General features: G+C 39.6%; 1 protein-coding gene across 2 annotated transcripts in view; it reads right to left on the bottom strand.

Annotated features, from left to right (window-relative positions):
* Window positions 1-22,677, bottom strand: part of LONRF2 (LON peptidase N-terminal domain and ring finger 2) — a 48,871-nt gene extending 26,194 nt beyond the window's left edge. The window contains exons 1-5 of one of the 2 annotated variants that reach the window (XM_003949866.6): window positions 21,537-22,677; window positions 9,212-9,330; window positions 3,003-3,125; window positions 726-869; window positions 14-215 (exon numbers count right to left, since the gene is read on the bottom strand). In XM_003949866.6, the coding sequence (XP_003949915.4) occupies window positions 14-215; window positions 726-869; window positions 3,003-3,125; window positions 9,212-9,330; window positions 21,537-22,215 (1,267 nt within the window). In that variant the 5' untranslated portion in view covers window positions 22,216-22,677. Of the gene's footprint in view, window positions 1-13; window positions 216-725; window positions 870-3,002; window positions 3,126-9,211; window positions 9,331-21,308; window positions 21,457-21,536 lie in introns of those variants that run through there. The other variant, XM_054678059.2, reaches the window with a different exon arrangement.
* Between the last annotated feature and the right edge of the window lie 1,082 nt (window positions 22,678-23,759).

The following is a 23,759-nucleotide window of genomic DNA, read 5'->3' as shown; positions in this document are numbered from 1 at the left end:
ACAGTTCACTGACCTTTCTTGGGAATTTTTCCAGGGGCGTTCAGGTCAGGTGCATCCTCCACATCATCTGGAAACTGTCTCTTTAAGCCAGCGCTGGGTGCTGTTGGAAGGATGCTTTCTAACGCCTTTTTATCCTCTTCAAAGTGTAGACCCAGTATAAAATACAAAACTGAAGAATTGGTATTTCCAAGCGTATCAGATTTCTCAGATGAATTCTGGTTAAGTGGGAAAAAAAGGAATCCTGAGTATTAAAGAAATCATAGCATAAGAGAAAAAGAATGCAGAAGCCTGTACTAGAAATCTTTGGGAAAAAAAAGGGGGGGGGCATACACTCTTCTTCATAATTGGTTTCATCTGTTAATTTCTAAGATGAGCTTTATTCTTTTCACAGTAAAATATGTATACATGTGCCATGTTGGTGTGCTGCCCCCTTTAACTTGTCCTTTTACTTTATTTTCTCCAAGCCAAAATAACTTCAAGTCTCCTGCTGTTTGGGGTGATTTGGTGGTGTTCTAAAGCTTCTTTCAATCTTTAATCATTTTCATTACTTCCATAGACTTCATGTAAAAGTTCCAACTCCCAGGTTGAGGAGCTACAACTGGTCTTGAGAAATATGTCTAACTAACATAATGCCATAATGTGTGAATAATCTGTAAACTGTTTAAAATGAAGCAACTACGTAAAGCTTAATCAAGAGAATCCTGACAAATGCATGCACGTCATACCTCCGAGCTCCCTGCATCACCTTCTTCCAGCAGAGCCTGGGCATTCATGTGGCTGTGACCCTGAGCCTTTAATCTGCTTTGGATGGAAGATGTTAAATTTTCATGCACATTTGCTGTAGCTGAAAACAGCACTTCACACATTACCTATAAAATTGCCAAGAAAAGAAAAAATATATATTTTAAAACACTTTTGTAAAAATATAGTATGTCTTATAGATTCAGAGGAAACTAAGAGGCCAAATAAGCCTAAAATGTTGAAAAGAATTAATTTTAACTGCCAACCTTTTAAAATCCAAACATTTTTGAAACCAGAGTCAATATTTTAAGTTCTTTTAGCTTCCAATCCCTTTCCATCTTACACTTCCCAATGACAAAATGATAGCAATACCACTTCCTTCTACCTTGTCCTTACACACTACATAAAATCTCCCCTAAAAGCCACACAGACAAAAGAGAAAGGGAGTGTAAAGGTTGCTGGGGGCCTTGAATTAAATCTAAGCTGTGATCACCCACAGGGCTGAGGTCACTATACAGAACTGCTTTATTTATGAGAACCAGAAGACCCACCTCGTAAAGAACTTTAAAGGAAGAGAGAGGGAAAGGCCCTAATTGTGGTTCAAGAACCAGGGAGTGGCATCGGTGGGGGCAGGGGAAGGGTGGTCAGCAATGGCCAGTTAGGCATTCTAGCTGACACCCAGTGCTAGCAGACACTCAAATGGTCCTGTCAAACCTCATGGCTTCAGCGGCATCCAAGGCTTGAGGAAAGCAGAAAGGAGTGACTGAAACCTAAACAAAGACTCCTCCCACTCTCCACTGTTCCTCATGGTTCAAGGTGAGTGCCTAGAATCCATGGCCCTGCAGCAACGCGCACCACCACCCTCAGCAGGGACATCAATGTCCTCAGCCCCAGCTCTGAGCAGCCTCAACAGAGCTGCTGGAGATGGAGCCACATTCCATGTGAACGGGCTAACATTGTTTTTGGTACCATCTGTGATACAAGATATCTATCAGGCATAGAATGTCCAGGGGAAAACACCATGTCTGAAAAAGCTCCAGGTAGACAACAACCCAGAAGACCTAAACCCTGGTCCAGGAACCTTGGTGAATGTGCTTTATCTCTTTGACCTTGGGCTGACTTTCTCAGAAAAGTGTTATGAGAATCAGTTGAGATATGTTTTAAGATTCTTAGGAAGTTTCCGTATAGGACAAAGCAGGCAGGGATAGCTGAATAGCAGGCTGAAGATGCAATATTATTTTGACAAATTGAAATGATGGCCAAAAACCAATGAGTGACACTGGTCAATTGAACAACTGTCAGGACAACTGAACAGGACTAATGCCAATCAATTGCACAAGAGAAGATAAAAAACAACATTGCTCTAAAGTTCTTACTTTTAAAAAAGAGGAACGAGGTATTTAAAAATAAACATGCCCCTAATGTGAACACAAGTGAAGGTAAAATTTCACCAACTGTGGCTGTCAAATGTAGATGCTAAAACACAGGGTACATTAGAACGCATCCAGAAGAGGAAATCTTAGAAACACCACTCTGTGAGAAAAGAATGCTTGGCCCACAGGGTGACATTAAGGCAAAGATAATAGCTGTTCTCAAACATCTAACGTGGTTTGAATTGTACAAGGAAGAACTGATTCATTTTCTGTTGCTCCAGAAAATAGAACTAGACAGGTAAGTAAAAATTACAGGGTAAATAAATGGTAGAAGTTGACAATAAACAGTGTTAAAACAGGGAAGCACAAACATAAAAACATAAAAACGCTGGTCATTGGAAATGCTAAGTAAATACCAGGTAACTATCGTATAAGCTTTTTAACAGGACAGATTTCCACATTCAGTGTGACTGGATGATGAGTAAAAGAGCAGGTATTTCTGCACTATGCTGGTGAAGCTTTGCTGAAAATTACAGGTCACCCTATAGAGCCGAATTGATACATTTTACATATATCATAATGTCTTTTATGAAGCTTCTACACAAACTATAATAACCTTGCCTAACATGTGTCTTTATGTCAACAGAATCGAGGCATGTTTACACTGTCTCATGAAACACTCTGCTTTACCCAGAGACAAAATATAATGTTTACCTAGAAGTCATCCAATGTATGAACCTTACAATTATTGCCATGTGTTTTTTATTGCATTATCACGAACATTCAGAATTATATTTCTTGTTTATTTCACATGCAAGGGTTACTCAGCATGGACATGAAGGCTATAAATAAGACCTGATAGAGAAAGTCCTTTAACAGAACTCATACCTTCTGTGCTTCTTTCTTCACAGAGTTACATTCAGGATTCAGAGCAAGGCAGTAGAGAAATTCCTTTAACACTTCCTTACTTCTTCCCAATCCAGAAAGAGCCTGGGCTTTTACTTGATGTCCCTAGATTCACCGAAGACAAAGTGTACATTTTTAAAACCCAGCATGATTATATACTTGAATACAAACTTCCCTGAACAAATTTATTAGAACAATTTGTTTTAATTTCACATTACATAGAATAAACAAAGCCCATCAAAGGATGACTCTATCGCTACTTTCTCTACCCTGGAAACTTAGCAAACTTCAATAGCTCATAAATACAACCTACAGTCAGAACACAGGAGCTACCATACCTGAAATGTTCTGCTCAAAGGAGTTCTAAGGGACGTGCTAAGAGAAAACTGGCTATCCACTTTAAATTCATTCACCAGTTACAGGTCATTACCATCTTCCTGCCTTCCAGGAGTTTACAGTCTCATGAGCTAAGACAGACACGACTAAAAACAATTACAATACAAATCATAATATACTAAGTGCCACAATAAAAGTAAACAAAATACAATATGGATCAGTAATTTCCCATGGCATTTTCTTTTCATCTTATGAATGCAGTATTTTCTCAAATCTATAAAAACACTATTTTTGTTTCCTTTTTTACTGGTTTACATATAGTTGAAAGACTTTCTCTTAGCACTTGGAATATGTTGTTCCAATGTCAACCAGCTTCCACAGTTTCAGATGAGATGACAACCATAAATATTATTTCCCTGTATGTCATTTTTCTCATTCTCATTCCATGTCATTTTTCTTTACTGCTTTCAAGACTTTCCTTTTATCTTTGGTTTACAGCCTAGCCATTTGATTATGACTTGAGTTTATCATTGCTTATAAGTTGAGTTAACCTTCTCGGATCTGAAATTAATGTTTCCCACTAAATTTGGAAACTTTTTACCAATTATTTCTTCTTTTTTTTCTTGCCAAACATTTTCTGTCTTCTTCTGAGATTCCAATTGCACATACGTTGTACCACTTCATATTGTCCCACAAGTTTCCAAGATTCTTTTCATTTTTCTTTAATCTTTTTTCTGTTTTTTGCATTGAATAATTTCTCTTCCTATAGATCTATCTTCAATTTCACTGATTATTTTGCCATGTATAATGTATTATTAACCCTACCTAGAAATTTTAAATTTCAGCATTGATAATTTTTATCTCTAGAATTTCCTTTTTTTTTTCTTTTTTAGAGACAGGGTCTCACCCTGTTGCCCAGGCTAGAATGCAATGGCATGATCACATCTCACTGTGACCCTTAACTCCTGGGTTCAAACAATCTGCCTCAGCCTCCAGAGTAGCTCAGACTACAGGCACATGCCACCCTGCCTGGCTAGTTTTTTAATTTTTTTGTAGACTTGGGGTCTTGTGATGTTTCCCAGGCTGGTCTTGAACTCCTGGCCTCAAGTGATCCTCCTGCCTCAGCCTCCCAAAGCATTGGGCATACATGCATGAACCATGAACCCAGCCAGAATTTCCATTTTTTATAGTTTCCATCTCCCTGTTGAGATTGCTCTTAAGTCAAAGGTACCATATTGTCCTTCAATTCTTTGCATGCAATTTAACTCTTTGAACTTATGCATAATAGCTTCTTCAAAGTCTCTTTGTGGAAAATATAATATCTGGGCCCACTCAGAGACAATTTTAGTTGACTGTTTTTTTTTTTTTTTCTTTGAGACAGAGTCTTGCTCGCTCATCCAGGCTGGAGTGCAGTGGTACAATCACGGCTCATTGGAACCCCTGCCTCCCAGGTTCAAGTGATTCTCCTGCCTCAGCCTCCTGAGTAGCTGGGACTACAGGCGCCTGCCACCATGCCTGGCTAATTTTTTTTTTTTTTTTTTTTTTTTTTTTTAGTTGAGATGGGGTTTCACCATATTGGCCAGGCTAGTCTCAAACTCCTGACCTTGTGATCTGCCTGCCTTGGCCTCACCAAGTGCTGGGATTATAGGCGTGAGCCACTGCACCCAGCCTCCATGGCTCCTTTTTAAGCCTTGTGGTTCTCCCTGATGCCTATGAAATTTGGAAATAAGCCAGGATTTGGCCAGAGCTGGGAATCATCCACTCCGGGATTTCCCTGCTTTTAGGGATTCCCCTAATTTCCAGCTCTTCTGTTAGAACTCGGAACTCTGAACTCCTGGTACTTTCACGTAGTGATGCTGAGTGTTTGTCCCAGTACTGTTTTTGTGCAGCTGCAGCTGTGGAGATAGACAGAACTCAGGGACCAAAAAGACAAAACAAAAAACAAACAAACAAAAAACCCACACACAATTCTTTTCCTTTTCATGTGCAGGTTTTTTTAGAAACTCTCCTCCAGCTTCTGTTTTTGGATGTTTTATAGTGTCTTTGTTTTTTTTAATACAGTTCTTATAACTGTTTTCCCCTCTGGATTCACATGACGACTTCACTCCTTCACTATTACCAGAACTAAACCACTACCCCTGTTAATGTCATTTTAATTATTTCTGTATAAAAATTCTCCAGAACATTGGCAGCCACTGATGGGTAAATGTGAAGGTCAATTTTCAGGTCCTGTCTTACTGCACTTCTCTCTCCATTGTTTGAAATACCATGACTGTGCTGATGGTGCCCAGGTTCCATCTCCAGCACCAACATCTCTCCTCATGCTTGCTGTCTATTCACACATTGCTTACCTTGCAGCCCTCTGGAAGAGCAGCCATTTCAAAAGACATGATGAGTATTTTAGACAACAAATCATCAGTTTCATCCCTGAGCTCCCTGAAGTCTCAAATACACTTCAGACAATCAGTGATTCATCTATGGGACTTTACATTGATAATAAATGTGAAGTTTCACTAATTTTCTTATTCTCCTTTCACAAAAGCAGAATCACAAAAGATTCAGCTTTTGTGGAGCCTGAATCTTACATAATTTGGAAAGTCTGTTTAAGGAAAAGTACAAAATTGTTATTATTATTATTTTTTGAGATGGAGTCTCGCTCTGTCGCCCAGGCTGGAGTGAAGTGGTGCCATCTCGGCTCACTGCAACCTCCACCTCCCAGGTTCAAGTGATTCTCCTGCCTCAGCCTCCGGAGTAGCTGGGATTATAGCTGTGCACCACCACACCTGGCTAATTTTTTCTTGGCTATTTTTTGTGTGTGTGTGTATTTTTAGTAGAGGCGGGGTTTCACCATGTTGGCCAGGCTGGTCTTGAACTCCTGACCTCAAGTGATCCTTCTGCCTCAGCCTCCCAAAGTGCTGGGATTACAGGTGTGAGCCACCACACCTGGTCAGGAAAAGTACAAAATTAAGAATACAAAGTTGCTAGGGCCCCTTTCAGGCCTTATAAAAGTCCCCAACTTTCATGTTTCAGTAGTGTCTAAATTTGCTTCGATTATCAAAAGTTCTGAGAAAATAATACTGTCTTATATGCACAAAGAACTTCATGTAAAGTTTCAAGTTTTTCATACATGTGCACAGAATCTCAATTGAGATTTGCATTTTTTATACCACAGTGTATCAGTAAATATTTATTAACTGAATTAACTGGCTTTTAAGTAATTTTAAGTCTTATAAGTTCGCTGTTTGGGTAAGATCAAACTAATCATGTGCCTATATCTATTTCTGCAAATGGGCAAATATTTTGCTGGCAATGGATTATCTCCAGTTGCTCCAAAAGCTTTGAACCATTAGCCATGATGAATATTAGCCATGCCTGGATGCTTGAAAGGGCAGTTTTGCTTGAGTAAGACACACTGCTGTAACCCACCTCCCCCCAGAATCTAGAAGTGCTTCTCAAAGTGCTTGGTTCTAAAAGAGCTTCCATCTCAGCTTGATCACACTCAGCCACCTTAGTCTTCCCCTCAGTGAACTTACTTCCCATCCCCTTACCTTACCTTCCAATGGCACTTCTTCCTCAGTCCTTAGTTATAATAACAAACTTAGAATACATCTTTTACTATCTTAAACTTACTTTTTTTTTTTTTTTGAGGTGGAGTCTCGCTCTTTTTTTTTTTTTTGAGGCGGAGTCTCGCTCTGTTGCCCAGGCTGGAGTGCAGTGGTGCTATCTCGGCTTACTGCAACCTCCGCCTCCCGGGTTGACGCCATTCTCCTGCCTCTGCCTCCCGAGTAGCTGGGACTACAGGCGCCCGCCACCATGCCCAGCTAATTTTTTGGATTTTTAGTAGACACGGGGTGTCACCGTGTTAGCCTGGATGGTCTCGATCTCCTGACCTCGTGATCCGCCCGTCTCGGCCTCCCAAAGTGCTGGGATTACAGGCGTGAGCCACCGCGCCCGGCCTAAACTTACTTATTAAACTACGTTTTGGCTGAAGCTGCTCTTCACTGGGCATCTGTCAAGAATTGAGGTCCACAAATTTGCAGTAAACCCTGCAGATATGACCACCGTCTCATACCATCTCAAACACTAAATATTCATTTGCTGCCTCCCTTGACAAGTTATAATTAGCCACGTACCTCTGTAGAAATTAAGTCTATCTTTTGTCAGAGACACACTGTCAAGTTTTTAGCTCAAAGAATACTACGGAGAGGAATCTAGCTTCAGAGGGCAATGCAGAGCTGCTGTCAGTCAGAAATAATAGTTATAATTCATAATAACTAAGGCTTGATCATTACTGATAGAAATTAACTCAGAAGAAGAGTGGCAGGGGAGAGGAATTGGGGAGATGTCAATCAAAAGATACAGAATTTCAGTTGAACAGGAGAAATAAGTTCAAGAGATCTATTACGATACCATATGTTGACTATGGTTAATAACAATGTACTGTATTCTTGAAAACTGCTAAGAGAATAGATTTTAAGTGTTCTTACCACAAAAACGGTATGTGAGGTTATGCATATGTTAATTAACTTGATTTTGCCATTTCTCATTGTATAGATGTTTCAAATCTACATATTGCACCTGATAAATTATATAAATTTTTGCTTGTCAATTAAAAACATAATTTTAAAGAAGAATGGATGAAGGCATAGGAGAAAGGGCATTTGAAATTGGAGTCTAAACTTTTTTTTTAGGGAAGCAAACAAGCAACAAAATAGATTTCTGAGCTTAGTCCAACAAACATCTGCTTCCATTCTTGGGCTTATCCCTAAGTTGAACTCGACACTCAGGCTAACCTGAAAGCATTTGTTTTAAAAGATGGGAGGGAGGCTGCGTGCGGTGGCTCACGCCTGTAATCCTAGCACTTTGGGAGGCCGAGGCAGGCAGATCATGAGGTCAGGAGATCGAGACCATCCTGGCTAACACAGTGAAACCCTGTCTCTACTAAAAAATACAAAAAATTAGCTGGGTGTGGTGGCACGCACCTGTAGTCCCAGCTATGTGGGAGGCTGAGGCAGGAGAATTGCCTAGCCTAGGGGACAGAGTGACACTCCGTCTCAAAAAATAAAAAATAAATAAAATTAAAAAATAAGAGATGGGAGGGAAAAAGGGCAGGCTTCCCGGTGCTTGTCTACTAACCTGGCTTAATGTCTCTTTAATGTTTATAAAACAAAGTTGATATAAAGTAATATAGCAAATATTTTTAATTATTAACTGACTAAAAGAGCATGCTATAGCTGTTAATTTCAAGTTCTTTAAAACTTTAAAATTCAAAGATTCATGAAAAGGCTTTTATTCTTTGGCTTCTTAAACTTCTCTAAGTATAACTTAAGTTATCATTATTAGATCCACAAAGTTCGTTTTTTGTCATGAGAGAAATAGTAAACCTTTCCAATCAAAACACAGAAACTAAAATTAGTGTAAAATGTACACAAAATGTTAACTCTTTCACCAATAGCATTGATTTGTTCATATGCATATTAGGACCCAACAGCTAATCATGATCATTATGTGATCTTCCTATTTACATTATAATTTTAAATATTTTTTCTTCACTTACAACTTTATAAAATTTGATGATTTTATTTATATATTTTTTCAATGTAGAGAGCATATTATTCAGCTAAATATCTATTAAGTGTAATCGAAATTAGTGTTTCTCAGCTAAATCAGTTGGAGATTTAGTCTTTTAAATTAGGTTGCTTTAGTGTGAGGTGGATTGCTAAACGTAGGCTATAGTAATGTGAGGGAAACATACTTTGTCTATAGGTACCTGATCACAATAATCTTACTTTTATTTTTAATAAAATCATATAAACTTCACATTGATTATCTCCAAAGCTAACAAATACAAATACCTTAATCAAGAGAGGTTCATTCTGACAAGCTGCACTGGCATCTTGGAGAGCTTGCTCATAGTTCTTCATGGTCAAATATAACTCCGCCCGCAGCAGCAATAATGAATTATCATCAGGAGCTGAAAGACAGGAGGAATACAAATCAATAAAAATGACTGCATTTAAAAACAAGTAATCTTAATGTCATTACATATATTAAAGTGTATATATACATATGTATAAAGTATAAATACAATACAATACAAAATAAGTATAAAAACAAAATAAGAAAGAATTCCTCTCTCCAATCGTATTTAGAGTTTAGTTATTTGATAAGTATATTTTAGACAGCTCCTCTCAGGAAAACAGGAAGAAGATTAACAAGACTTGAAAGAGCACCAAGAAAAACAGACTGCCACTGAGTATTCCTACACACACACGAGCTACATCATCTCCAATAATAAATTCAGCAACTGCTGAATCCTCTCACTGCTATAACTAGGTATTTTTAGAAGAGATTTAAAATAATTTTTATGAAAGTATGCAAGGAAATTCATGTTTAAGAAACAGAAAAGTAAAACATAATTTTTTTTCTTTTTTTTTCAGACATCGAGTCTCGCTCTGTTGCCCAGGCTGAAGTGCAATGGCATGATCTTGGCTCACTGCAACCTCTGCCTCCTGGGTTCAAGCAGTTCTCCTGCCTCAGCCTCCCCAGTAGCTGGGATTACAGGTATGTGCCACCATGCCCGGCTAATTTTTGTATCTTTAGTAGAGATGGGGTTTCACCATGTTGGCCAGGCTGGTGTCAAACTCCTGACCTCAGGTGATCCACCCACCTCGGCCTCCCAAAGTGCTGGGATTACAGGTGTGAGCCACCATGCCTGGCCCATAATTTGTTTTTCTACACAACTTGGTAGATGTTGATTTGTCCCCATAATTGTACCTACAGTATATTCTCTTAAGGAGAGAAAGGAAAAAAAAAACTCCTTTCTCTGCATTCCTCAACAGCAGAGGTCCTGATAACGACTCACATGCTGCCACAGACTTAAGTCCAGCTACACAGAAGCCAAGACTGGCTCCCTCTTTGAACTGACTTGCAGTCTACGAAGTATTGACTTGGCAGGGTCCCATGGAAAAGGCAGGAAGCCAGACCTCAGAAAGGCAGAACCATCACAGCCATTTTCCATACTGTGGGGCCTGGCTCACTCTAACTTTGCCCACCTACGATCCTTGTAGGAGGGCTACAGCTATGCATTTTGGTTCAACCACAAACTTTCTGAGCTCCTAAGATGTGTTCTCATCCCTCTACCTAATGTACATTTTCAGTTTCCTCCAAAACCTTGACCTTGATTCTTTTCAAACTACCCACTTGGTGCTTTCCAAATGCCACTAGCCTCCTTTTAGTTTATGTAGGTAACTGAGCAAGCATACACCGAAGAACTTACACATAAAGATATTACATCAAGACATGGTGAAAAGTAACTACTTATAAATGTGTCATCACCACATATGTGTAATATAGAGAAAATATAACAAGAAAAAAGTAGAAGGGGAAAGAAACAGCAAGAGTTAAACAATACAATTTGAATTATTAAGAGAGACATTGCTGGGTATGGATAACTGGCTAGAGCAGGTGGCAGAAACTTTTTTTCTGTAACAGGCCAGATAGTAACTATTTTAGGCTTTGCAGGCAAAGAGGCAAACTGAAGGATATTATATAGATACTTGCTTAACAAGAAGGAGAACAAATTTTGACAGATTTTTTATTGATGCAATTTAAAATATGGTAACAATAATTTAAGTACTTTTTTGTAATACAGATAAACTAATGAGAAGAATGGAATTCTTGTTTGGGGAATAACATGTTTCTTAAGTTTCCAACTTAGTGTTTCCTATCATCAAAACAACTGAAAATATTCATCTGTTAATTATGATCTAACATGAGATTTTATGTATTTCATCTTTGAAAATGCACATAGTAACTGTGAAAGTGCTGGCATCAATTCATATGATTTTAAATTGAGCATTTTAATTGCTGGGAAGACATTATAAAATTCTATTAGATTCTCCTCATGGTATCTGCCTTTTTAGCATGTTATTAGATTATTTCCAACTAAAAGATTGGTGAAAATGCCTCAATCACACAGTTAAATGCATTTTGAAATATACAATTCTCCTTTGGAGATTTCCAAAAATCCAAAGGAGATTTGGGGAAAAAAATGTAATACTTACTATAATGCTGATTTTTTTCCAAATCTTCCAAAGGAGATTTGGAAAAAAAAAATTTTGGAAAAAAAAATGTGCTCCTGGAAGTACAGTTTTTTAGGCTTGGGCTGCTGCAAACCTGTGTGAGAACGGAGATCACATATCCTGTTTCCACTTGGCTACAGTTTCTTATTAGTCCAATCTGCCAATGGATTCTCTTGAATATTTTAAACAAGAATGTCATGTGCAATTCACTCTTTTTCATTCTAGTATTTATACTCCTATTTCCTCATGCTCTCATATTGCAATAATAGTGAAAGCATTTTCTCTTATTCTTGAATTTAAAAAGCATGTGTCTAATGTTTTAACATAAAATATGTTTGTTGTAAGTTTCTGAGAGAAAATATTTATCAAGTTAGGTGATTTCTCTCCTATTCCTAGTTTTCTGTAAGGACTTTATAACAAGTCGGTGTTGAATTTTATAGACTGCTTTCAGCATCTGAGAGATTACATATAGTTATCTCCTGCAACCTGATATGGTGAATTACTCTGAAAGATTTGTCTAGTACTGAATTATCCTTATGGTCCTAGTATAAGCTCTTCTTGGTCTTAACTCCTATTACATTGCTGGACTCAAAATACTAAGAAATTTAATTAGGATTTTGACATCTATATACATATGTAAGACTAGCCTACACATTTTTTTTTCTTGTGCAAGCTTTACCTGATTGTGGTGTCAAGATTATACTAACCTTATTAAATGAGATGAAAATCTTCCCACATTTTTCTATGATCTGAAATAAGATGGAAATTAGTCATTGAAAGCTGTAAGGACTTTCTTGACCTTAGCGCCTTTTCAGCAGAAGAGAATCCCTGAGGAGCATCTCGATTTTTTTGTAGGCTTTTACTTCTTCATGGATAAATATTGATAATTCGTATTTTCCTTAAAATTGTCCTTTTTATATAAGTTTTAAAATCTTTTATAAATATCCTTTTATATCTGCAACGATGCTTCTTTATTCCTTATGGTATTTATGCCTTGCTTTTTCTTGAACACATTTATCAAATATTTGTCCCTTAATGGTCTTGGCAATGAATCAGTTTCTCACCTGTTAACTAACTCAATTTTTTTCTGTTTTACTAATATCTTGTTCATTATTCCTTTGCTTATACTATCTTTGTGTTAGCTTAATTTATCCTGATAAAGCTTCTAGTGTTAAAAATACATTTCATTTACATTTATTTTTAATCATTCTTTTCTAATGAATACATTTAAGTCTCTACTCCTCACATTCTAAAGGGTGCTTTAACTGAAGTCCAAATTTCATAAAATTCACTTCCCATCTACACTTGATCTTAGCCAAAAGGCCAAGAAACAATCACTTCTCATCTTGACACTGAATGAATCACTGTTTTCTTTGTTGACGTCCACCATTTGGTGATACATTTGTGAGGACAGCACTTCACAATTTAGTCTTTTAAAACACGTAAAATAAATGCTTACACATTTTCTAAGGATTAAACCTTAGGCTCAACAAAACTAAAGGAGTTCTCCAAGGATCCCTCAAAACTAAGTGGAAGAGGAAGTGCAAATTATTAAAAGTCTTTGTGTAGAGAAAACATATGGAAGAAAAATGTACATATGTACTTTCCAAAGAATTGATGCAACATCTCAGTAGGTTCACCAATTAACCCCTCTATGGGGAAAAGTCATAAGAGGGCAGCCTAAGACCCAGGCTTTGAGAGGAAAAGAAGAGATGTCTACCACATTTGTGTTTAGGGTCGACCAAAGGCTGTTTTCCAACAGCAACCCAGAGCCACTGTTGTACTAGGAGCTAGGGTTACTGCTATAAAATCTGTCAAATGTGTGCAGTGGTGAGAAATGGAGGATTCCATGTTATTTTACACAAGTTAAATGAGCCAGGCGTGGTGGTTCACGCCTGTAATCCCAACACTTTGGGAGGCCGAGGTGGGCGGATCACTTGAGGTCAGAAGTTTGAGACCAGCCTGGCCAATATGGCGAGACCCCATCTCTACTAAAAGTAAAAAAATTAGTCAGGTGTGGTGGAACGTGCCTGTAATTCCAGCTACTTGGGAGGCTGAAGCATGAGAATCACTTGAACCTGGGAGGTGGAGGTTGCAGTTAGCCAAGACTGTCCCACTGCACTCTAGTCAGGGTGACAGAGTGAGACACAGTTTCAAATAAATAAATAAACAAACAAACAAATGGACACATAAAGCAATAAAAACTGGGTAGTGTTCTCTGTGAAAAGAAAGAATAAGTGGCAATACTCCTAAAGCCTATTTATTCAAATTGATGGAAGACTGTAATTACAGAGTCAAGTCCACAAATCTTAGGTGTATATCTCAACCTTTGCATATGTACCCGTGCCATCATCATGTAGTTCATTCCCAGGGCCTAAGAAGGTTCCCTTGTGCACTATCCCACTCAGTGTGCCCCTCCTAAAGGTAACCACCATTCTCACCTCTGTCACTTTGGATTACTTCATCCTGTTTTCTAACTTCTATAAATGGATATTTATAAATGGAATGTACTTTTTCGTATCTGACTTCTCACTAAATTATCATTCTGTGAGATTCATTCTTATTGTTATATGTCTCAGTAATATTTTTAAATTAATATTTAAATAAAATTTAAACATTGCTGTGTAATATTACACTGTATGACTTGATTTATTTACTCATTCTACTAGTGATGAACAATTGAACTGTTCCCCAAATGTTTCTGGCATATATAAATAAAGCTGCAATGAACATTCCTGTACACATATTTTGATGGACATAAGCATTCATTTTTATCTAGTATATACTCAAAAGTAGAAATGCCACATCAGAGGTTGTACGAGTTTAGCTCTAGCAGGTGCTAACAAACACATTTCTTAAGTTGTTGTACAAACTTATGCTTCCACCAGTAATTTAAGACTTCCAATTGCTGCAAATAAAAACTAAGTATTGCCAGTTCTTTTCATTTCAGCTACTCTGGTGGGGATGTACTAACTTATTTTCATTTTAATTTGCATTTGAGCACTAATTATGTTGTGCAGTCTTTGAGATGTTAATTGCTCACTTTGAGATCTAGTTTTTAACTCTTTGCCTATTACACAGTTTCAGCTAAAGTTGTTTCTATCAATGGTGTTAAGTGAGTACTTACTGCGTTTAGACAGAATGGCTTTTTCTTTTTGAATCATAGGCATTATTTATTCTGCATTAGAGGTCTCAGTAAGATATTTGTATACTCATCCCCTTCTCACTTTTTTGGGGGCCTCTGAGGAACAGAAGTTTTATTGTTATGCTTTTTGTATCTTATTTAAGAAACAATTGCCTACCCCAAGTCCTTGAAAACAGTCTCCTATGACTCCTAGATACTTAATTGTAATTTTGTTATATGATGTGAGGTAGGTATTCAGGTTCATTTTTTTCCACATAAAAAAGCAACTGACTCTTTTTTCCCCATTGAATTTTTCCCCACTGAATTCCATTAGCATCTTTCAGAAAATCAAGAGACTGTATATGTGAGAGTCAGTTTCAATGTGTCTATTTTTAAGCCAATACAATGCTGTCCTAATTACTGCAGCATTATAGTAAGTATTGGAATCTGCCAGTGTAAATCCTCCAGCTTTGTTGTTTTTTTTCATTGTTGCCTTGGCCATTCATCAATTTCCACCAAAAACACTGGCTAGGATTTTCTCTGAGATTGCACTGAATTTACCATTCAATCAGCAGAGAACTGATGTCTTGCCGATACTGAGTTTTGCAATCCATGAAAAAAATGATATATCCATCCATTTAAGTCTGCTTTAATTTCTCTCAGAAATGTTTCATGTTTTCAGTGTATTGAAATGAAATTTTCAGTGTAGAGGTATTAAACATCTTTCAGCTATTTCAGGATTTATTCCAAGGAATTTGTTTACATAAATTGTTTAAAATTTTTTTCCTATTTGTTTTTTCTAAGTATATAGTTATCTTTGATAACCTCTATATTGACCTTGTAGTCAGCAATCTGGATAAATCATTTATAATTTCTAATAGTTCCTACATTCTTCTGGAGTTTCTATGTACACCAGGTCATCTACAAATAACGACAGTTTTTTGTTTTATCTTTTATTTTTCCAATCTTAATACATAGCTATCTAGAATCTCCAGTGAAATGCTGAGTGGCAGTGAGAATAAAACATTGTTACCTTCTCATTCAATGGGAAAACATTATTTCATCATTAATTATGATAGCTGCTATCTCATTTTTGTAGACTTTTAAAAAATTAAGAAAGTTCCTTTTTATTCGTAGTTTCCTGAGAGATGCATCATATCATTTTTCTTTTTTCTGTAGATGGTGAATTACATTGCTTGATTTTCCAGGATTAAACAAAACTTAACCTGCTTGCTACTGATGTGATATTCTTTAAGGATATCAATGGATTCAGTTTGCTAATATTTTATTTAGGATTTTTGCAACTGTATTCATAAGAAACATTGGGCTGTATTTTTCCTGTCTTGTTACTGATTTTGGCTCCTTTATTTCCTTCTTTGTACTCTCTTTGGATTCTATTTGCTTTTCTTTTCCTAGCATCTTGAAATGGAAGCCTAAAGATCACTGACTATCAGCTGTTCTTTGGTAGTATGGGCATTTAAAACAGTAAGTTTCCCTCTAAGCACTGTTGCATTGCATCCCACAGTGTTTGATATTTGTATTTTCATTATCATTCAGGCAAAATAGAAAATTTTCTGGCCGGGTGCGGTGGCTCACACCTGTAATCCCAGCACTTTGGGAGGCAGAGGCGGGCGGATCACGAGGTCAGAGATTGAGACCATCCTGGCTAACACAGTGAAACCCTGTCTCTACTAAAAATACAAAAAATTAGCCAGGCGTTGTGGCAGGTGCCTGTAGTCCCAGCTACTAGGGAGGCTGAGGCAGGAGAATGATGTGAACCTGGGAGGCAGAGCTTGCAGTGTGCTGAGATCATGCCACTGCACTCCAGCCTGGGCAACAGAGCGAGACTCCATCTCAAAAAAAAAAAAGAAAAGAAAAATTTCTAATAATTATTAGAAATTCTAGTAATTCTAATAATTATTAGATAATTAGAAAATTTTCTACTTTATGTTGTGATTCATTTTACCCATCATTATATAAAAATATACTGCTTAATTTCAAAATAACTGAAGATATTCTATTTATCTGCTATTTAATTTTAGTTTAAGTCCACAGTGTTTAAAGAACATATACAGTCTGATTTCAATCTTTTAATATTTATTATGACTTCTTTCATGGCCTAATCCAGGAGTTGGCAAACACAACCACAGGCGAACTCCAACGCTCTGCCTATGGTCATGGGAGCCTAAATGGCTATGTTTTTGCAGTAGTTGTATGTAGTGACACATATTAATTAAATCTAAGTGCTGAAGTATGTTGTATCTATATCCTTACTTATTTTTCAATCCTTACTTTATCAGTTACTAAAAGTTTTGTTCAACATCTCCAATTATTTCCCCTTTTGCTTTTGTCTCCTTTTGTTCTCTCCATATGTGTGTGTGTACACTTGTTGTTAGATGCATAAAAATTTAGGCATATTATTACACATTTTTTTTCTGTTGAACTGGCCCATTCATCATAAATGTCTTTATTTCTTCTGATATTCCTTGCCTTAAAGAATACTTTATCTGATAGTCACTTTGCCATATCAGGCTTTTTTTTTGTCAGTCTTTGTTGCCATCCTACTAATTTTAACCTTTTTTTGTGTTCTTACACCTAAAGTTTACCTCGTGTGTAAACAGCATGTAGCTATACTTCACTTAATCCAATCTGCCAACACTTAGTTTTTAAATGGGAAATTTAGGTCTTCACATTTAATGTAAATTAAATCCCCATTTTTCTATTTCTTTTCTAGTTGTCCCACTTATTCTCTCCTTCTCTATTCTTCCCTCCCATTTTCTTTTGGATTAATTAAGTATTACTTTAGTATTCCACTATAGCTTTTTAATTTTACCTTCCTATTGGTGGTTACCAAAGACAACAGAATATGCAAACCTGATTTAGCAGTCTACTTTAAATTGGTACTGTTACTACCTCCAAAACAGTGTACAAACCATACAACAATTTAACTGTATTTACCCATTCTGGCTTTGTCCTGTTGCCATATCTTTCACTTTTATGTATGTTACAAATACCACAAGACATTATTATTGTTATTTGAAATAGTCAATATTGTCTCATATTGTTACACCTTCTAGCATTCTTTACTCTGTGCATTAGTTTCATGCTTCCATATGGATACGTTTCCTTTAGCCTGAAGACTTCCCCTCAGTATATCATGAAATGCAATTCTGATGGTAATAAAATCCTTTAGCTTGAGTTACTTCTTTGGTTTAAAGCACCTTGATTTTGTCTTCATTTGTGAAAAATATTTTCAGCTGGGTAAAGAATTCCAGCTAGGTTTTTTTTTTTCTTTCAGCACTTTAAAGACATTATTCCATTAGCTTCTAGCTTCAATAATTTTGTCTAAAAGTCAACTGTCAGTCTTCTATGATTCCTTCGAAGGAAATATGTCCTGTCTTCTCTCACTGCATTTAAATTCTCTTTATCTTTGATTTTCAGGAACTTGACTATAATGTGCTTGGATGGGTTTTGTGTGTATGTTTGTGTGTGCACTTGTGTCCACCCTGTTGGGCTTAGTGAACTTTTTGATTCAGTGATTTAAAGTTTCTCATCGGATTTGGAAAATTCTCAATTACTTTTTTCTTTAAATATTTCTCTTGCCCTTCCCCTCTCTCTTCTTCCAGGATTCCAGTTTCATCGATGTCGGAACTTTTGTCTGTGTCTCACATAACTCCCATGCTCTCTTTTATTCTTCTTCTGTGATTCAGTTTGGATATTTTCTGTTAACTTGCTTCTGAGTTTTCTCATTCAGATTTCTGATGTGTGCCATCTGGTTTGTAACAAATCTAACTAATTCTCAACTTCAGATATTGTATTTTGAATTTCCAGGATACCCACTTGGTTCTTTTCTATGGACAATTGTCTTCTGAATGCTTTATATTTTCATACATTTATTTACCTCTTTCAACATACGTACTAGTTATTTTAAATTCCACTCATAACTTATCGGCCAAAAGTAGTCACATGGCTCCACCTAATCACAAGTGGAGCGGGAAGTGCAATCCTACCTTGCCTGGGGAAGGTATAGAGATAGACCAGGACTAATGACTACCACACTTCGCTAAGGTCACATAATAAATAAGTATCAGACATCAGGTGTGGTGGCTCATGCCTATAATCCCAGCACTTTGGGAGGCTGAGGCGGGCAGATCACTTGACTGCAGGAGTTGGAGATCAGCCGGGACAACATAGTGAAACACGTCTCTACTAAAAACACACAAAAAAAATACGAGGCATGGTGGTGCATGCCTGTAATCCCAGTTACCTGAGAGGCTGAGGCACGAGAATCACCCTTGAATGCAGGAGGCAGAGGTTGCAGTGACCAATATCATGTCACTGCAGTCCAGCCTGGGTGACAGAGTGAGACCTTGTCTCAAAAAAAAAAAAAAAAGAAAAGGCCAGGCATGGTGGCTCACACCTGATATCCCAGCACTTTGGGAGGCTGAGGCGGGCAGATCACAAGGTCAGGAGATTAAGACCATCCTGGCCAACATGGTGAAACCCTGTCTCTACTAAAAATACAAAAATTAGCTGGGCATGGTGGTGCGTGCCTGTAATCCCAGCTACTTGGGAGGCTGAGGCAGAAGAATTGCTTGAACCAGGGAGTCGGAGGTTGTAGAGCCACGCCACTACACTTCAGCCTGGTGACAGAGCAAGACTCCGTCTTAAAAAAAAAAAAAACAAAAAGTCAGAGCTTGGATCTAAACACAGGTATTTCTGATTCCAAACATCTGTGAACTTTTTTTTTAACTATATCAAAACCTCTTTAAAAGGGCTAATTTATTTTGAAATTAAATGTTTTCATAAAATTTTAAGCTAATCTTTGAATAGAAAAAATGAATACATTCTATATAAGTTCTCATATGAATTTACTGAAATAGCCTATTTTAAAAACGTTTAAATTAGGTCTAATATATATACAGAAAAGCTAAAAATATAAGTATATAGTGCAATGAACTATTGCAAAGTGAACACACTTGTGTATCCATCCCCTAAATCAAGAAACAGAACATCACCACTACCCCACAGATCCCTCTCATACTTCCTCACAATCACTATTCCCTTTTCATCCCCCCAAGGTAACCATTGTCCTTACTTCTAACATCCTACAGTAATTTTGTCTGCTTGGACTTACAGATAAATAGGATCATATAGTAAAAATGCTTGAGTCTGGCTTCTTCCACTTAACATTATGTTTGTGAGATTTGTCCACATTGTAGTTTGTAACTGTAGTTGATTTATTTTCTTTCTGTATAGTATGCTATGAAAACATAATCATATATTCACCCCTTCTGCTCTTACTGGACATTTGGGTTGTGTGCACTTTTGGGGTATCTCTAACAATGACATACACTCTTGTATCTACTTATACTTTCTTTTGGGGGCACATATGCATATACCTCTTTGAAACTATTTGGCCAAGGACAGGCTTAACATCTGTAGATACTACCAAATATTTTTCAGGGGTATAATTTGCAGTCCCATTAGCAGCATATAAATATCACAGTTTTCATTTTTCTACATCTTCTCCAACATCTAAATACAGATGAAGTATTTCTGATGAAAATTTGGTGTTGGAATTGGGTAGTGCAGTAAATGCAAAATATATAACGAATTTCAAAGGCTTAGTTTAAAAAAGTAAAATCTCAATTATTTTTTAAAATTGAAGGCATGTTGAAATAATATTTTGGATGTATAGGGTTAAAAATTGCTAAAATAAATTTCACCTGCTTTTTTCACCCTTTTAATGTAGCTACAAGAAAATTCCAAATTATGTGTGGCTTACACAATAGTTCTAATTGGATAGTGTTGCTCTAACACCATCAATACCTAAATTAGTAGAAAACTAAAAAATATGCCTGTTAAAGTATGGATATGTTGGTTGCAAAAACTACAGAATACTCGTTAGAAAAGCTGAGTTAAGTGCTCTGTTCCAGCAGAGAATATCCCAATTTAGATACAGATATTGAGCACTTGTTCAATATTTGGATCTTTTTTTTTTTGCAAGACAAAATTGAATGCTAGTCACTTTATAATTTGTGCCTTCTGAAAGGGAAAACCTTAATCCTAAGTTTAAAATAAAATGTGCACTGACTATAGCATGGTAGTAGATTATTTTAGTAACAAGAGATTCAACAAGTCTTCTCGGCTAGTGCTTTAAATCGTATATGCCCTATTATAAAACCGGTGAAACCAGAAAGCAAACCGTTCTCCTCACACTGCCCAAAACAACTGCCAATAGAGCGCATACTCATATGTCAAAGCCAAAACGATGACAGAAGTTTGGTCTTCCTTTCAGCTAAATAGTGTTAACAGGTGGTGGCTGGGTGAAGGCAGGAGAGTGCCTGTTGCTGGCCTTAGGCCTCAGATAAATAAGGGAATGACTGAATGAACAATTTAAAACTACACACACTAGTCAGTGTAACTATCTAGTAAGTTAAATACGCCATGACATCTAATGATGGCCTCTGAGACAGAGAGCAGGCTAGAGCCGGAGCGTTCGACGTGATTACAGCAGAGTGGAGGCGGTTCCTTCCTGGCTACATTAGCTGAAACCCAAAGCAAATCTTGCCCCAGCACAAGGCACCCCTTTCTGCGCCTGTGGTGTGTCAGCTATGTGCATTTTCCTTCAGGATGAGCAAAAATATTTCGTCATCCTCCCCGCTCCTCAACAGCGCAGAAGCTGCCGAAAAGCAATTACAGGACCTTACAGAGCTGCTCCGGGGGCCGCGGGAAACTTACCAGCATCCTGGAAAAGACAAAACCAGTGGGGCGCACGTGGCCTCTCCTGGCTGCAGGGTGTGGCCGCCCCCACCCTTCACCTTCCCATCGTTAGGAAGCAAAGTGACCCCTAAGCCTAGACAAAGCTCTCGAAAGCCCAAAGCCTGTCGGGCCCACCGGCCAGCTCCCCACCCCGCTGCTGGGCCGGACAGGTGTAGGGGAGGCGGACCCGCCCCGCAGCCGACTCACCCAGCTCCAGGGCCTGGTCGCACCTGAGCAGCGCGGCCTCCGGCTGCTGCTGGCGCTGCAGGCTCCGCGCCTGACCTGCCAGCCTGCGCAGCCGGCACTCGGCCGGGAAGCACTTCTCCAGCAGGCCGCTCAGCACCACGTTCACGCGCCGCACCTGCGGCCGCGCGGGCCCTGGCTCCACGCAGCGCTTGCAGACTGTGAGCCCGCAGGGCAGCGTCACCGGCTTATGCAGCAGCCGCCGGCAGCGCGGGCAGCCGAGCAGGTCGCGGGGCGCGCGGGGCTCCGGGGCCGGCCCTCCCTCGCCGGGCGCCTCGGGCTCGCCGCCCGGGTTCTCCGCGGACAGCGGCCGCTCGCGCAGGCCCACGGCGCGCACCAGGCCGCCCGCCAGCTCTTCCAGCTCCTCGGGCCGCAGCGCCCCGAGCCGCGCGGCGCCGCGGAACGCGCCCAGGGCCTCGGGGAGGCGGCCGGCGCGGGCCAGCGCGTCCCCCAGCCTCAGGCACAGGCCGCGGTCCGGCTGCGCCAGCCCGGCTAGCATGGAGCGAAAGAGCTCCGCTGCCATCTCGTACTCGCCCGCGCGGAAGGCCTCCTCGCCCTCCTCTAAGCGCTGGGCGATCGGCTCCGCGCGGTCGCAGCCAGGACACTGGGGCGGCGGCGGCGGCGGGACCGGCTCGGGGCTCATCACCGCGGGGCTGCGACGACGCGGGTCCGGAGCGAAGGCGCGGAGCAGGGAGGATGCGCTGCTGCTGGGAACTGGCCGGCGGGAGCGCGGTCTCAGCCCTCGCCAGCAGCCACGCGCGTCTGGGGGCGGCGCGCTGCGAGCGGCTGAGACCGCGGGCGGGGGCGGGCGCCTGGCTTGGGCAGCGTCCTCAGCGCGGTGTGGGCGGCGAGCCCCGCAGGGCTGCAATCGTTCCGGGGCGGGGGCTGGGACAGGCACCGCGGGCGCAATCTGAGCCCCTGCCCACGCGCAGCGGCCTCTCAGTCCCGCCGGCTTAGGTAACCCAGGTCGCTGCGGTAACGCAGTGACCGCGCTCCAGGTCCGCGTCTCTTGCGATGCTTCCCCCACTCGCCTGAGGGCCCCTGCGCGACTGCGCGCGCGTCCTCTGCCTGCCGCCTCCCCGCAGAGGTGCCGGGGCCCTGGGAGCAGGTGGCCTTGGCCGCGGGCTGCTGGCGCGCCGGCACCGCGGCACCTGCTCTTCCCCAGAGGCCTGGCCGCCCCCACAACCTGTGGCTCCGCTTAAGCGAGAACCCAGGAAAAGTCACCAAACGCATCACGCATCTCTAGCTTCGACTTAGGAAATTGTCCTAAATGACCGGGGAGGCTGAAGTGGGCACCCAGAGGCCCCGCCTCAGCGAGCTTCTTCTCTTAACTCTAGGCTGAGGCCTTTGAGAACTCATTTTAACAGAGAACGTGGAGGGCCAAGAGAACCAGATACCAGGAGGAGGAGGGATTCGAGAAATGGACAATTGTATTGTGGCCTTGATTAGGAAGCAGAAATAGAATTAGAAATAGAATTCTAATTAATAGAATTAGAATAGAAATAGAAAGGGTGCCCTAGCATGGAGTACTGCAGACATAAGTTGCTGGGGAGAGGGAGCTAAACGCTCCGTTGTTGTACAAGCAAGGATTAAATTAAAATCCTCTGTGCGCATTAACCGGGTTCATAATTTCTCCTATATAGCCTATGTATTTCTCCTATATAGCCTGCTCCCTTCTTCCTGTCGTCACAGTATCTGTTTTATCCTGTGTATTTGAATACAATAAAATGCATTACAATATTCTAGAATTCATACTACTGTTCATATTTCAAGAATAAATTTTTTTAAAAAATTGGAGAGGTTTTTCTACATCTAAAACTGCTGGCTAAAGAAAATATACAATACCTCGACCACATCTGGCTTTGGGAAAGGAGAAATGCCTCGTTAAGTGAGAGAACATTTTAGACCAGTTCCTAAAAGGGAAAAAGAGGCAATTTTTGGCCAGCCCTCTAGTTCTACAATAAACAAATGCAGAGTACCCCCCTCCTTTTCCATGAAGGATTTCCCCCAGCTGTCTACCTAACTTAATTGATAACAGTGTACTGTTTGGGTCTCTTTTTCATTACTGAATTATTTCAAATTCACTTTTTCAATAACTGTTTGGATTTTTATCTGCTTTCTTTATAGAATAACAATTCACTTATATTTGAGGGTGATTTATCCATCAAATTCACAACCAACAATCGG

This window comes from Pan troglodytes, chromosome 12 (assembly GCF_028858775.2).
Source record: "Pan troglodytes isolate AG18354 chromosome 12, NHGRI_mPanTro3-v2.0_pri, whole genome shotgun sequence".
In the NCBI taxonomy this organism is placed as follows: Eukaryota; Metazoa; Chordata; class Mammalia; order Primates; family Hominidae; genus Pan; species Pan troglodytes.
This window is presented reverse-complemented; position numbering and strand designations above follow the sequence as displayed.